The sequence below is a fragment of the Carcharhinus amblyrhynchos genome, chromosome 12 (genome assembly GCF_965287045.1).
Source record: "Carcharhinus amblyrhynchos chromosome 12, sCarAmb.v2.hapA, whole genome shotgun sequence".
In the NCBI taxonomy this organism is placed as follows: domain Eukaryota; kingdom Metazoa; phylum Chordata; class Chondrichthyes; order Carcharhiniformes; family Carcharhinidae; genus Carcharhinus; species Carcharhinus amblyrhynchos.
Window position 1 is genome coordinate 80,282,194 of NC_137335.1, and position 16,553 is coordinate 80,298,746.

At 46.5% G+C, this 16,553-nt stretch overlaps 1 protein-coding gene across 1 annotated transcript in view; it reads left to right on the forward strand.

The window, feature by feature from the left end:
• Positions 1-16,553, forward strand: part of LOC145351145 (thrombospondin-2-like) — a 65,273-nt gene that overhangs the window by 12,397 nt on the left and 36,323 nt on the right. The window contains exons 5-6 of the mRNA XM_080200813.1: positions 12,322-12,518; positions 12,683-12,823. Of these exons, the coding sequence (XP_080056939.1) occupies positions 12,322-12,518; positions 12,683-12,823 (338 nt within the window). The remainder of the gene's footprint in view (positions 1-12,321; positions 12,519-12,682; positions 12,824-16,553) is intronic.

Here is a 16,553-nt window from a genome sequence, read left to right on the forward strand (position 1 = left end):
CACCGACTCTCTGAAAGAGCATCTTACCCAGGCATCTGTTGCCTATCCTCATAACCCACACATCTACCAGGCCAATCCACCAAACCTACGTATCGTTGGACTGTGGGAGGAAACCCATGCAGGCACGGGGAGAACATGCGAATTCCACACAGACAGTGACCCAAGCTGGGAATTGAACCGGGGTCCCTGGCATTATGAGGCAGCAGTGCTAACTACTGTGGCACCGTGCTGCCCATTGCCTTATCATCTTGTAAATAGACTGAGCCTGCCTACTGAACACTTCAAGCTTCAATCCATTGCAATGATTTATGAATTCCAAGTTATACTCTGGTACACATGGGTTACTTTACCCCAGTAAATACTTCCTTCAGTGTTTGAATGTCAAATCCAGTGGAACTTTGTTCAGCAATCGAGGCCTTTTCGAGGGGAAATTCAACAACAGTAGCAAAAGGCACGTCCAAAGCATTTGAGTGCCTTGTGAGTGGCCAATATATGACTCTGGTGAGTTGTCTGATGTCTGCTTCATGCCCTGTTCAGATGACAAGAATCTTAATTGCTGCCCACTGACCTTCAGATGAAGCCCAGAATATTTTGGTAGGATTGGAATAGTTTCAAAAGTAGGAAGCCTTCATCACCAGGAGAGCGATTCCATCTATTTAAACCTAACCTACTCTTTATAAACCAGCTTGCAATTTCATTGCAAAACGTGATGGTCTCCTGAACTGTTACTGTGATATTAGCATCATACGTGGTTTCCTCCCACAATCCAAAAGATGTGCAGGTTAGGTGCATTGGCCATGCTAAATTCTCCCTCAGTGTATCCACAATATTATTCGGACTTGCACTGAAAAAGAAGTTACAATGTAGATAGAAGCTGGTCAGAAGGTTAAGTTAGTCCATGTTTGATGAAATAGATTGAATCACGTTTATTCACCCTGTTTCCATTTCCTTTCAACCCCTTTTCCTCCATCTACCTGACCAATCTTACCTCCAGCATTGACAAAGACCCATTTGGTGCTGTACAAGTTCCACGGCCTTAAGCCAGCAGCCGGTCTGCATTTTGGAGCTCCGAGATCGGAGATCCTCCAAGAAAATTCCAGGGCTGTTTCCCCTTCAATCCTTAACCCTATGGAAAGGGAATTCCAATTTTCCAGAACTCTTATCTGTAAACTCCTCTGAACCAAATCATAGAATCCTACAGTGCAGAAGGAGGCCATTCGGCCCATCAAGTCTACACTGACCACAATCCTGCCCAGGCCCTATCCCCATAACCCCATACCCTGCTAATCCCCCTGACACTAAGGGGCAATATAGCATGGCCAATCCACCCAACCCGCACATTTTTGGAGAAAACCGAAGCACCCAGAGGAAACCCATGCAGACACAGGGAGAATGTGCAAACTCCACACAGATAGTGACCCAAGCTGGGAATGTGAAGCCAGGTCCCTGGCGCTGTGAGACAGCCGTGCCAACCATTGTGCCACCATGCTACCCATTTGGTGATTCATTCTACATACACCAGAAATTTCGACCTAGCCTGTCAAATTCAACCTTACTGCTGCAGACTTTGCTGCCTCATTCTAATAAAAAAGACCCATGTTCATGTTCCAGCTCATGCATCTTGTAAAGCCTTGGTCATCATTTCCCCATGTTGCTGTTGCAATTCAATAGATGGCTCAATATTGACCAGGGATGATCGCTTCCATTTCAATCCATATCCATGTACAGGATCCCACAGTTACCTGTCATGGGCATCAATCTAACTAATCGAGCCCATGCATGAGACTCCTCCCAAGTTGCTGTTCATGTGCACTGCATGAGGCCTTCCAAAATCAACTCATTGCCAATTTGATTGGTATGTCCTGGCTACAGAGCCAAGCGCAACACCATCGGAAATAAACTCTTACCTGAACTCACAAGTGTTAGTGTTGTACTTTGTCCTGAACATTAGCGTACCCTGAGTAGATGAGGATTAGTCATGTGCATTATCCAAACTAAAGAGTATTAGCACACTGTGTACAACCTGTTAGTTAAGCTACACAGAGGGGTGGTACAGTGGTTGGCACGGCTGTCTCACAGTGCCAGCAACCCGGGTTTGATTCCCACCTTGGGTTGCTGTCTGTGTGGAGTCTGTGCATTCTCTCCGTGTCTCCCTGGGTTTCCTCCAGGTGCTCCGGTTTCCTCCCACAGTCCGAAAGACGTGCTGGTTAGGCACATTGACTGTCTTAAACAATCCCTCAGTGTACCCAAACAGACGGTGGAGTGTAGCGACTTGGGGATTTTCACAGTAACTTCATTGCAGTGTTAAAGTAAGCTTAATTGTGACACTAATAAATAAACTTTGCTTAAACACAGCCTATAATAATTCCCCACAGTCCCATTGCATTCCTTCAGCATGTTATTGGAATATTTACATTACCTTGGAGTATTATTGTGACGTTATAATTCCCTAGAGTATTTGTGTTACGTTAGCTTGGGGTAAAGTATTATTGTGATATTTTTTCTCAAGCTTTATTAGTCTTCGCACAAAGCTGATGTTCCTTGATTTAAAAAAAAATCTGGATATATCCAGTTGCCATCACAGACACCCTCCTCTTCCGTCTGATCTGCTGCCATTGAGAATCCTGCACCTAGCATGTTACAAAGAGAGAGAGAAAATAAGTTTGTTTTCAGGTGCGACGTTGAACATCCAACGCCTCCGTCTGTTGGCTACAATTCTTGCGACATCCCCGGCAAACCTGATGGGGGCCGGATGAACAGAAATTGGAAAGACTTTTGCATGGAAGAAGCTACAGGTCTTTCAGAACCAATGAACCGTCATTGTAAAAGCCAACTGGGGCTAAAAGGTCAGAGGGCAGCATGCAGGGAACGGCGAACAGGACGGAAAGACTGGATAAGGAGGTGGATTTGATAAGAGGGAAACATGAATGAGGCGTGCAGCAATGGGAAAAGCACAACTGCTTCCACCCAAAGGAAATGGAGCTGTGTAAATGCTGTAACCAACAGCTATGAAACTGACATTCATGCACATGGATAATAGTTACCGGACTTCTGGTCAGCCTAGATGGCTGCCTGTTTTACCTCTGGACTTCATACACCAGAAACTTCCAGCTAGCCTGTCAAATTCTACCTTATTGTTGCAGATTTGGGAGGAAGGTCATATTATCAACTCCCTGTCGCAATATTAACAATTCCAAAGAGTACTTTTCATGATATGATATCAATTAATGGAAGAAATAGGATCTAGAGGAGGTCACTTGGTCCCTCGAGCCTGCTGCACCATTCAGAATGGTCTCGAGCTGGTCTTCTCCCTTTCCCTTCCTGCACTACCCCCACATCCCTTCATTCCTTCAGTGTCCAAAATTTTGTCTCGAATGTATTCATCAATCGAGCATCCACAAGTGATAAACCAAAGATGCGTTATTAAAACTTGAAGGATAGAGATGGGCAGAAGCAGTTTTGTGAAGCCAAAGGATGTCTTAACAATAAAAAAAACTAAGGCTTGTAACAAGGGAAAAGGACATCCTACCGCGCATCCCCCCCCTCCCCTCCCCGCCCCCGCCCCCGCCTCAGAAACCTGGACAATAAATAAAGATCTGCGGAAGATATCAGAGGCTAGTGTGAACACTAAGGCTGATGCTAAAAATTCCACATACAGACTGGAAAACCCATGAAGAGGTGTTTGAATTAGCAGGAGCAAAAATAACCCTTTAAAAGGAGACATCCAGAAAAGAAAATGTCCATATTTTGGTCAGTTGTTCAGATCTCTCCTAAAGGACAAAGTTGAGGGATAGCAGAAAGAAGGAGATGATGGCCTTGTGGTTTTATCGCTGGATATTAATCCAGAAACTCAGCTAATGTTCTGTGGACTCAGGTCTGAATCCCGTCACAGCAGGTGGTGAATTCAATAAAATGTACCTAGAATTGAGAATCTTCTGATGACCACAAAACATTGTCAATTGTTGTAAAGACCCATCTGGTTCACTGATGTCTTTCTGGAAAAGGAAATCTGCCATCCTTACCTGTTCTGACCTACATGTGACTCCAGAGCCACAGCAATGCAGTTGACTCTCAAATGGCGAAGCAAGCCATTCAGTCGTCAAGGGTAACCAAGGATGGGCAATAAATGCTGACCAGCCAGCATTGCCTAATTCTTTGAATGAAAACATTTCTTTCATTCTAGCGCTAAAGACTGAGATTCTGACTCTGAGACTCCAGAATATTGTTAAAAGTTTAAGTGTTACAAGTAGGCTTGCATTAACACTGTAACAAAGTTAATGTGAAAATCTCCTAGTCGCCACACTCCAGCGCCTGTTCGGGTACACTGAGGGAGAATTTAGCGTAGCCAATGCACCTAACCAGCACATCTTTCCGACTGTGGGAGGAAACCCACACAGCCACAGGGAGAATGTGCGGACTCCACACAAACAGTGAACATAAGAACATAAGAACATAAGAAATAGGAGCAGGAGTAGGCCATCTAGCCCTTCGAGCCTGCCCCGCCATTCAATAAGATCATGGCTGATCTGTCGTGGCTCAGTTCCACATTCCCGCCCTCTCCCCATAACCCTTAATCCCCTCTCTTATCAAAAACCCATCAACCCGCATCTTAAAAACATTTAGCGAGGTAGCCTCCACCACCTCAACGGGCAGAGAATTCCAGAGATTCACCACCCTTTGAGTGAAGAAGTTCCTCCTCAACTCCGTTCTAAACCGCCCCCCCTTTATCTTGAGGCTGTGCCCCCTAGTCCTACTGTCCTTTCTGAGCGGGAAGAGCCTCTCCACCTCTATCCTATCCATCCCATTCATCATCTTATACGTCTCAATGAGATTTCCCCTCATTCTTCTAAACTCTAATGAGTACAAGCCTCTCCTCATAGGGGATCAAACCTGGGTCTCTGGTGCTGTAAGGCAGCAGTGCTAACCACAGTGCCTCTCGAGTATCGCTAAGTACCATTGCGATATTATCGCTCTATGGATTATTAATGTACCAGATTATTGTTCTGATACTATTGATTTTCTGAGAGTTATATCCCGGGTTAACATTGCGATATTCCTCTTGTGTATCATTCTGACATCGACCAATCTTCAGAATATTATTGTCATTTCCCAGAGAGTTATTAAGCTGATCTTTCTCTGCACCTTAGCTATGGCTGTAACACTCTATCCTGTGCCCTCTCCTTTCCTTTTCCCCTATGTACTCTATGAATGGTATGCTTTGTCTGTGTAGCGCAATAAACAATACTTTTCGCTTCTGACAACAATAAATAAAATCAAAAAAATCACTGTGACATTCAGGGTGCGACTTAGATATTTGCAATTCCCCGAAACGCTATTGTTATATTCTTATTTCCCCAGCATGCTATTGGGATGGTATCTGTTGTGTCAGTTATTTAGCATTGGAGAACGGGACAGGAAGAGAAACAGTGCCAGCAGTTTCTCAGATTGCTTTCGCACATTTTTTTACATTTATCTAAATTCCTTCTTATTGTGCTGAGGAAGGGTTGTTGATTTTTAAAAAAAAAGTACAAGCCAGTGAGAAACAAAAGCCACACAGATTGTGGGACGCATTAGGACGGAGGAATATAAAGAGCAGGAGTAGACCATTCAGCCCATCGAACCTGCTCCAGTATTCGGGGTGGTCACGGCTTCATCATTTTCAGGTTCAACTCTACTTTCTCATCTGCTTTGCACATCAATGTCATGCCCCCCCCCACATCCCCCATCCCGAAGGTAGTATCCACCCTACTCCCACTGCCCCTCCTTCCTCCTTGCCTGCTCTTCAACCTTCCGTTCCCAGCTTTCCCACTCACCTCCCTAAACTGGCAAAACCTTTCCGCCCAATATCCTAAACTTGCCTCATCCCGTTGAGCCTTCTCCTTGGCACTGGTTGGAATCCAGGCAGTCCCACTCTCTCTGCCCTTGGTGCTGCCAGCACTGCTGGATCCTTGCTGGCCGATGGCGGAGGTGAGAATGCTACCAGCTGAGCCTCAGCTGTCAGACATGATGCAGCATGGGACCAGCAGGGTGGCATAGTAGTTAGTACTGCTCTCTTACAGCTCCAGCGAACTTGGGTTTGAGTCCTGGCTTGGGTCACTGTCTGTGTGGGGTCTGTATATTATCCCTGTGTCTGCGTGGATTTTCTCCGGGTGTTCTGGTTTCCTCCCACAGTCCAAAGGTGCAGTAAGTAGCCTCACAATATCAGGTTAAGGTCCAACAGGTTTACTTGGTAGACGAGCTTTCAGAGCATTGCCCCTTCATCAGGTCAGTCCAAAGATGTGCAGGTGAGGTGCATTGGCCATGCTAAATTGCTCCTAAATGTCCTGGGATACTTAGGTCAGAAGATTAGTGAGTAAATATGTGAGATTACGGGCCTAGGTAGGATTGTGGTCAATGTAGCCTCGATGGGCTGAATGGCCTCCTTCTGCACTGTAGGGTTTCTATGGTTCTATGACACAGGGCCAGATGTTAATACAGCTTTAGGCCCTTCCACATTGGTGCCAGTGCCATGTTTGTATTGCCACGTCTAGGTGCGGGGGACATTATTTAGCCAGCCGCAAGCGAGTTATCGACCTACACAGAGCTGCAGGAGAGACGAACCCGTTGTCAGTAACTGTTGCGAGTCACTGTGGTTTTACTCGCAGCCTGTAGCTTGATGCTGGAGGATCCTGTTGCAAACAGCCCACAGACACCAGTGTGAAAGTGTCTTCTCACTCAGTCAGCCTAATTTGTCTGTCTGTCTACTTCCAGCTCCAGGCTGGAGGCCAATTCCCCAGTAATAATAACAAAACAATAAATAATATTAATCCTGACAGGACTTGACAGGGTAGATGTTTCCCATGTGGAAGAGACTAGGGCTGAGATTTACTGCCCTCAGAGAGACATGTCCCACTGTGGTGGATGTGGTAGACCATAAGATGTAGGAACAGAAGTAGACCATTTGGCCCATCATGTCATCTCTATCCCCATAACCCTTGATTCCCTCACTGATTTATTGTGTACAATTCTGGTCGCCACACTACCAGAAGGATATAGATGCTTTGGGGAGGGTACAGAAGAGATTTACCAGGATTTTGCCTGGTCTGGAGGGAATTTGCTATGAGTAGAGGTTGGATAAACTCAGTTTGTTCTCAGAGGAATGACGGAGGTTAAAGATGACCTGATGGATCTTTACACCTTTTTCGGGTCAAACAAGTAAACTGATGGATCTTTACAAGATTGAGTGGCATGAACAGAGTGAATAGTCAGGCGCTGGTTTGTGGTTAAAAGAGTCAAGTACTCGGGTTTAAGGTAGATGGGGAAAAGTTTAGAGATGTGTGAGGCAGGCTTTTTACACAGAGGGTGATGAATGTCTGGAACACGCTGCCTGGGGAGGTGGTGGGGGCAGATACAATAGCAGCATTTAAGGGGCATCTAGACGAATAGGATGGGAATGGAAGGATACAGATTTCAAAAGTGCATATGGCTCTGGTTTAAGCAGGCATCATGATGGTGCAGGCTTGGAGAGCCAAAGGGCCTGTTCCTGTGCTGTACTGTACGTTGTTCTTTTGACTTTCAACCTGTCTATCCCAGTGTTGAACATTTCATAGAATCATAGAACCCTACAGTGCAGAAGGAGGCCCTTCGGCCCATCGAGTCTGCACCGACCACAATCCCACCCAGGCCCGACCCCCATATCCCTACATATTTTACCTGCTAATCCCTCTAACCTAAGCATCCTAGTACACTAAGGGTCAATTTAGCATGGCCAATCAACCTAACCCACACATCTTTGGACTGTGGGAGGAAACCAGAGCACCCGGAGGAAACCCACACAGACACGAGGAGAATGTGCAAACTCCACACAGACAGCGACCCGAGCCAGGGATCGAACCCAGGTCCCTGGAGCTGTGAAGCCACAGTGCTAACCACTGTGCTATCGTGCTGCCCATGGTAGCACACTTGATGACCCAACCTCCACAGGCCCCTGCGGTAAAGAATTCCATGGATTCACTTCCCTCTCAGGGAAGAAATTCCTCCTCATCTCTGTCTTAAATGGGCGACCCCCTTACTCTGAGCTTCTGCTCCCTGGACCCAGACCCTCCCACAAGGATGGTGGGCTATTCAAACTTCCATTCAGTCCAGCGGGACTGGAAGTTCCTGCCAGGAGGAGGGGCTGGAAGATTTCAGCCTGGAACCAGGGCTGTCCCATTTAAGATAGAGGTGAGAAGGATCTTTTTCTCTGAGGGTCATGAATCTTTGGAATTCTCTTCCTCAGGGAGAGGTGGAGGCTGGGTCATTGAATATTTTTAAGACTGAGGTAAATGGATTCTTGCCTAACAAGGGGGCAAGGGATAGGCGGGAATATGGGGTTGAGACCGCAGTCAGGTCAGCCACGATCGATTTGAATGACGGAGCAGGTTTGAAGGATAGAATGGCCTACCCCTGCCCTAAATTCGTAGGTCAACAATTTTTAGACTTTGTCTACTTACATCATCAGCTCAGCAGATATGGTTCATTAACCATTGAGATAATGGATTTACACTGTGCGACATACTTCCTCGTTTAGCTTGCTTAAATTGGCTCCAGAATATATGGAGAACGGAGCGAATCAGCAAGTTTACAATTACACAATTTATATCATCCTTCAGAAGATAAATAAAGAGAGGGAAAAGAAAGACTTGCTTTCACATCAGACCCTTCGCAAGTTCAAAACATCCCAAAAACACTTTAGGGCCAGTGAAGTGCTTTATTGAAGTGTAGTCACTGTTGTGAAGTAGGAATCATGGCTGCCCAATTGGCACACAGCAAGATCCCATAAGCAGCAGTGTGATGATGAGCAGGTAACCAGTTCTTTAGTGAGGTAGGATGAGGCATAAATGTTGGGTCAAGGGTCATAGAGTCATAGAGGTTTACAGCATGGAAACAGACCCTTCGGCCCAACTTGTCCATGCCGCCCATTTTTTTTAAACTCCTGAGCTAGTCCCAGTTGCCTACATTTGGCCCATACCCCTCTATACCCATTTTACCCATGTAATCGTCTAAACACTTTTTAAAAGGCAAAATTGTACCCGCCTCTATTGCTACCTCTAGCAACTTGTTCCAGACACTCACCACCAGGGAGGTGGTCAAGAAAGCAGATCTGACCCGGAAGAACTTAGCTGATTAGTGTGCTGGAATCTTCTACGTCTACCTGGGGAGCAGACAGGACCTTGATTCAGCCACACAACCAAGAGGCGGTACCTTGGACAGGGCAGCACCTTGTCAGTCACTCATCGAGAGTGAATGAACTTGAGGATAGATGGAGTGGAGGGAAGAGACTGAGATTGTACACGAGAGAGAGGCCGGAGTTTTATCGCCCTGCCATGGGAATCGGAGCGGGCGAGGGGCGGACCATGGAAAGGTCGGTTGACCTCGAGCAGGATTTTATGGTTTTGGGACAAGAGAGGCCGTAAAATGCCACCCAATGAGAGAGATGGATGTCATAGTGGGTGAACCTGGAACTTTTTTTGTGGGGAATGGATCGAATGCCCATATCTGATCCATTTTTACATCTCGTGGTTTCACTTTTGTTCTGGTGTGGAAGTGACTCAAAAAAATAAACGTAACAAAATAACAATCACCGCTCGTGAAGAATTGGGTGGTTTTCCCTTCTCGCTGAGGGGACCCAGTGGCAGTAATGTAATATTCTGTCGGCGGCAGTATTTCAGATTTAGCAAAGGGACTGAAGTGTCGAAAGAATGGTGTTGTGTTGAGTTTCCAACCATTGGCAGCGCTGCAGTCTTCACTTCTGGGCTGCGCTCCCGTAAGAGCATCTGCCATCGTTTTTCCATCATTGCTACACTCTCCAGTCCTCAGTGTGATTCCTCTGGAAGCTCACTGACTCCGGAATCTATTCCCTAACGATTTGACTCCTAATGCGAGGATTTTATTTCTGAAGTTGGCCGCTTTGACAGCCAGTGAGACTGCCGCCACAGATTGATCCTGCTGAACCCATTAAAATCCTGCTGATTCAGTCCTTGAACATGCTCTGTTAAAGTAATCGCCTAGCAACTGGAAGGAAAACACCAACAAGTTTGCATTTTGAGGAATTTTATGGTTCGGCTCAGGAACTCCAGAGTGCCTGGAGTGCTAAGAAGCCTGCCTGAACCATTAGTTTTGCATCTTGAATTTGGCTTGGATAAGCCTGATAGGTTTCACTTCAGGTATGATTCAAAAGACGCACAAGGGAGCTTTTATCAAACAAAGTTTATTCAGGAATATAGTTAACATGTATAGTAAGAAAATTAGCAAGAACTTTTATCCATTGCAAACAAGAAACAAAACAACCATTATATAACTCTTAATGAATATCTCTAATGTGCTCCAGTTAAAACCAAAAGCCATAGGCAACAGAAAAACCCTTTTACAGGTTTAACATAACAAAGACTAAAGCTCACTTGATGCTGGGATTGAGTTCCCTGGGTTGAATGCTGATTTCAAATGATCTTGAAAAGTCAGTGCAGCTTGTAGCCTTCAGCTCCTCAAGATCCTCAGAATACAGCTTCCATACTGCAGGGTGGCAATAAGCTGTGCTTTCAGTGAACTGATAAAACTTCCAAAATAAAAACAGAGAGAGAGAGACTTCTTTCACCTGTGCTTCTAACACTGCAGCCAAAAAACAACCCTTGTCACCTGGCCAATACACAGTGTTTTTTCTCCTCCCACCAATGAATCCCTAAGGCTGTGAGCATGATTTAAAAAAAATCCTTTCTCAAAGGGACACTAACATCACAGGAGTTAAAAAGAAATCATTCTTGAGAGATGGCAGGACAAACATTGTTCGTGCCTAGTTGCCCTTGAGAAGGTGAGCCACCTCCTTGAGCCTTTCCAGTCCCTTTGGTGTCAGTGCTGCATTCTGTAACAGTTGGGCGGCGCAGTGGTAGCACTGCTGCCTCACGACGCCAGGAGCCCCAGTTCAATCCCAGCTCGGGTCATTGTCTCTGTGGAGTTTGCACTTCCTCCCCGTGTCTGCATGGGTTTCCTCCAGGTGCTCCGGTTTCCTCCCACACTCCAAATGACGCGCTGGCTAAATGGATTAGCCACGTTAAATTATATCTTAGTGTCCAAAGGTGTGCTGGTTAGATGGATTGGCTACGCTAAATTGCCTTTTAGTGTCGGGGGGATTAGCAGGGTTAAAGCATGAGGTCACATGGATGGGGCCTGGGTGGGATTGTTGTTGGTGCAGGCTCAATGGGCCAAAGGGCCTTTTTCCAAACCGCAGGGACTCTATGATCGTATGAACTGGTTGGTTAATGAGGCCATTTCAGAGTCAGTCACACACATCTCCATGTTGCCTGTGCTGGAGTATTCCAATGACACAGAGAGGCTGGGGCTGTTCCACTTTGAGCAGAGAAGGCTGAGGGGGGACCTGATCGAGATGTACAAAATTATGAGGGACATGGATAGGATAGAAACTTCTCCCTGCAGCAGAGGGGCCAATAATCAAGGGGCATAGAGTTAAGGTAGGGGGCAGGAGACCGAGAGGAAATTTGAGGAAAAACTGAAGATGTTGGGAACCTGGATCTCGCTGCCTGAAAGGGTGAAAGAGCTGAACGTTTAAGAAGCATTTAGGTCAGCACTTCAAATGACGTAGCAAAAAAAGGCTACAGACCAAGTGCTGGAAAATGGGATTCAGATAGGTGCCTGATGGCTGGCACAGATACGATGCGCCGAAGGGCCTCTGTATTGTAAAACTAACATATAAGCCAAACCAGGTACGGACAGTAGATTTCCTTCCTATTACTAAACCAGATAGTTTTTTTTTAGAACAATCCAGTGGTTTAATGATCCTTATTAATTAGATTGCTATAGATTCCCTACAGTGGCCATTTGGCTCATCGTGTCTACACCAACTCTCCAAAGAAGCATCTTACCTCAGCCCACCACCCCCCGCCCTATCCCTCCAACCCTTCACATTTACCATCTTTGGACTGCGGGAGGAAACCGGAGCACCCAGCGGAGACCCGTGCAGACACAGGGAGGATGTGCAGACTCTGCACAGACAGACAGTCACCCAAGACCGGAATCGAACCTGGGTCCCTGCCGCTGTAAGGCAGCGCTGCTAACAACTGTGCCACCATGTCGCCCTATTACTAGCGCTTAGCCCAAGTCTGTTATTAACTGAATTCGAATTTGCCCGGTTGTCATGGCGGGATTTGAACTCCTGTCTCCAGAACGTGAATCCAGGCCTCTGTATTACAGGGTGGTAACGTTTAGCACTAAGTTACTGTCACAGCCTCTATGCCAAGCTTTAGTGCAACACGTGGTGACTGTTCTGTTGTTTCATTTCCTGTGGCTCAGACGAGATAGTGAGCAGCAAAGAAAGCCAAGAATTCGCTGCCGCCAGCCCCCCCATCAAGAGTGACTTCATCGGCCAGAAGACCAACAAGGTTGTGGATTTCTGCGACCACTCCTGCAGTGATATCGGTGAGATGTTCAAGGAGCTGCACGGACTGAGGGTTCTAGTCAGCAACCTGGCGGTCGGACTGGCCCAAGTGGTACGTGTAACAGCGTCTTAACCTTTCCATTTCTGCGCTGCACTGTTGGCAAAGGGAGAATCAAACAATGAGGACCGTAATTCGCAGCATAGTGTCTCGAAATGTAAATGCTCCTTTTCGAAGATTTAATAATGCTGCTGTATCTGGAAAATCTTCTTTTGCAGACAAAGGAAAACGCGATCATGCACGATTCGCTGGACGACATTATAAAGCGGATGCCACCAGGCCAGTGCTGGCACAGTGGCCGCCTCTTTGACAACCAGGAGGAGTGGACAGTGGACAGCTGTACCAAGTGCACCTGTCAGGTAAGTGCCTGGTCCACAGGTTTTGCCCCGACTTTCTAATTCAATCTGTGCAAACAATTAGATTGTTGATAGTTTATTTACTAGTGTCACAAGTAGGCTTACATTGACACTGCAATGAAATTACTGTGCAAATCCCCTGGCTGCCACACTCCGGCACCTGTTCGGCTACACTGAGTGAGAATTTAGCGTGGTCAAAGTACCTAACCAACACATCTTTCAACTGTGGGAGGAAACCCACGCAGACACGAGGAGAACATGTGGACTCTACACAGACAGTGACCCAAGCTGGGAATCGAGCCCGGGTCCCTGATGCTGTGAGGCAGCAGCGCTCACCACTGTGCCACCGTGCCACCCCTACTGGGTGGGGAGGGAGGAGGCAAAGGAAGTGGGATTAGGAATGGGAGAGGATTGAGGAAAGAAAATGGGGAGGTGATGGCCTAGTGGTATTATCGCTAGACCATTAGTCCAATGACTCAGCTAATGTTCCAGGGACCCGGGTTTGAATTCAATAAAAAATATCTGCAATTAAGAATCTACTGGTTATCATGAAACCATTGTCGATTGATGGAAAAACCCATCCGGTTCACTAACATCCTTTAGGGAAGGAAATCTGCTGTCCTTACCTGGTCTGGCTGACATGTGACTCCAGAGCCACAGCAATGTGGTTGAGTTTGAACAAGGGCAACCAGGGATGGGCAATAAACGCTGGCAGGCCAGTGACGCCTGTGTCCCACAAATGAATAAAAAAAATAGAGACTAGCAGGACTCATTCCAGGTGTGGTCTAAAGTTCATTACTAGTTTGACACAACCTCTTTGCTTTCCAATTCTGTCCCTACAAGAATAAATCCTGATATTTTGTTTGCCTTTTTACGGCCTTGTTAATCTGATTCACCACTTCTAATGATTTGTGTATCTACACACAGATTCCTCTGCCCCGTAGGCCATTTAGACACTTATTGCCTCATAAACATTCAGCCTCTTTATTCCTTCTACCAGAGCCTGCAGTTTTGTTGTTACACCGTGCCAAGAGATTCCTACACCCTCTCCGCTCTGTGAGATCCCTGTGTCTTGCTCTGTCAGTCCTCTGGAGTCTTTCTCCTCTGTGAAGTTCTGAATAACACCACCACCGCAGCCACCACCCCCCCCCCCAACCCCATGTATAAGTAAATCAAATTGAGTTTCTTCACACGAGAGTTACCACAACAGTGAAGACAACCCTGATAGCCTGTGAAGCAGACAAAACTTCACCTCAAATGCAATTGCATAGGTATTTGTACAATGCAAAAATGAAGTGATTGGGAATGGTCAATAAAATGGGATTATTTGAGCCAGAAGTCTATATCCAAATGCAGAAGACCAGGGCAATATTCAACTTGGCTGATAGTTAGCACACAAGTACCAGGCAATGACCATCTCCAAGAAGAAAGGATCTAACAATCATCCCTTACATCCAATGGCATTACCGTCACTGAATCCCCCGACTAACAACATCCCAAGCTTACCATTGACCAGAACTGGGCTAGCCATATAAACAATATGGCTACAATGGGAGGTCAGAGGTAGGAATTCTGTGGTGAGTAACTCACCTCCTGACTCCCCAAAACCTGTCCCCCATCTACAAGGCACAAGTCAGGAGTGTGATGGAATACTCTCCCCTTGCCTGAAAGAGTGCGGCTCCAACAACACTCAAGATGTTCAACACCATCTAGGACAGAGCAAACCACTTGATTGGCACCACATCCACTAAAAGGTGTGGGTTAGGTTAATTGGCCATGCTAAATTGACCCTAGTGTCTGGGGAATTAGCAGGGTGAAGAAGTGGGGTTACAGGAAGAGGGCCTGGGTGGGATTGTGATTGTACAGACTCGATGGGCCAAATGGCCTCCTTCTGCACTGTAGGGATTTTATGATCTCTATGATCTACTCCCTCTAATGTACAGAGGCAGTAGTTTGTACCACCCACAAAAAGCATCCTGGGCACTTTCCGACCGCCTTTCTCTTCTTCAGTTTGAGAAATTTTGTTAAACTTGTATTGAACCCTGGCTGGGACTGTGAACAGTTCTGGTGCCCAGAGCATCGAAAGGATTCAAAGGCACCAGAGAAGGTGCCCAAGAATCCCTTGGGATGATACCAGAACTGAGAGAATATACTTTTTAAAAAGAGGCACGGAACAGAGTCTAACACTTTCCTTAAGATCTCCAGGATAAGGAAGAGTTTAGATAGACGGACATAGATGACTTCTGTGAGGGGCAGACCAGAACTAGGAGCCATAAATCAGCCAATAAATTCAGAAGACTCTTTATCCTGAGACTGATAAGAATGTGTAACTTGTCAAAGAGTAGTTGAGGCGAATAACATGGATACATTTAAGGGGAAGCTGGATAAACACAGAAGGGGGGAAGGAAATGTGAGGAAATGCTGGGAGGGTTAACTGCAGGATTGACAGGAGGTTTGTGTGGAACGTAAACACTGGTATAGGTCAGCTCTGACAAAGGGTCTTCCAGACTCGAAATGTTGGCTCTGTTCTCTTCCCACAGATGCTGTCAGACCTGCTGAGATTTTCCAGCACTCTCTGTTTTGGTTTCAGATTCCAGCACCTGCAGTGTTTTGCTGTTAACTGGTAGAGGTTGGCTGATCTGAAAGGCCTGTGTCTGTGCTGTGTGCAGTGATATTCGGATCCTCTCTCGCTTTCTCCCTGAATGACTTCTCTTCTGCTTTCTACCCAAGCCTGGTTTCCTACACATGTTTCACGCTCGCTATAAACTCGATAAATGAGCAATAATTGGTTGCATCTGAAGCGTCGGCCGGAGATTTGAAGCCTCTCTGGGAAGCACAGTGGAGAGTCAGTGTAGTACACACCCCGTCAACTCCCTGGCCCCAGATAAAAAAACCACACCAAAGAGTGAATGATGACTTTTAAAATCAGATTTGTAACAGATGTAATTGAGGCCTGTGAAAGGTTTCAATCACCATGGTTCTAATCAGTCCTCTCCAGAGAGTTCTGGCAGAGGCTGCCCCTCGACTGACTGTGTGTTCAAACACTCCCGGGGCGAGTATCGAAACGCATCTGTTCCTCAGTGTCCTCCGCTCCTATTTATCCTTCAATCCGACGGAGGATCTGGTCATTTATCCCATTGAAGGTTGTGGAAGCTTGCTGTGCACAGATTGGTTGCCGTGACAACACTTCAAAGCCGGATTTCATGGACCAAAGCCCCGTGGGGGGGGACAGTTTGAGGTTATGAAAGGCGGGTTCTCAGTGCAGTTCTTTCTTCCTCTCTTCTTAGCCCCCCTGTGCATTGAGGCCTGCTCTGCAGTACGGACAAGACCCTCCACCCCCGTGGAGCTGATAGACTTCATCTGTTCTTACTTGCCGTCTCGTAACTAGAAGATCAGTGCCAGAAGTGGCGGTAAGCTGCTCTTCTGTGGTTCCATCCACAAGATTGGCGGCCAGCCAGAGCGAGTGCTGATACTTTCTCAGCCCACGTATGTGAACGAAAGCTGAAGGCATAGAATCATACAAAGTTACAGCAGAGAGGGAGGCCTTTTGGCCAACAGTGCCTGTGCTGGCCCTTTGAAAGAGTTATCCAATTAATCCACTTCCTCCAAGGATCATAGAATCCCTACAATGCAGAAGGAGGCCATTCAGCCCATTGAGTCTGCGCTGACCACAATCTCACCCAGGCTATTCCCGTAACCCCACATGTTTATCTTGCTAATCTCCCTGACACTA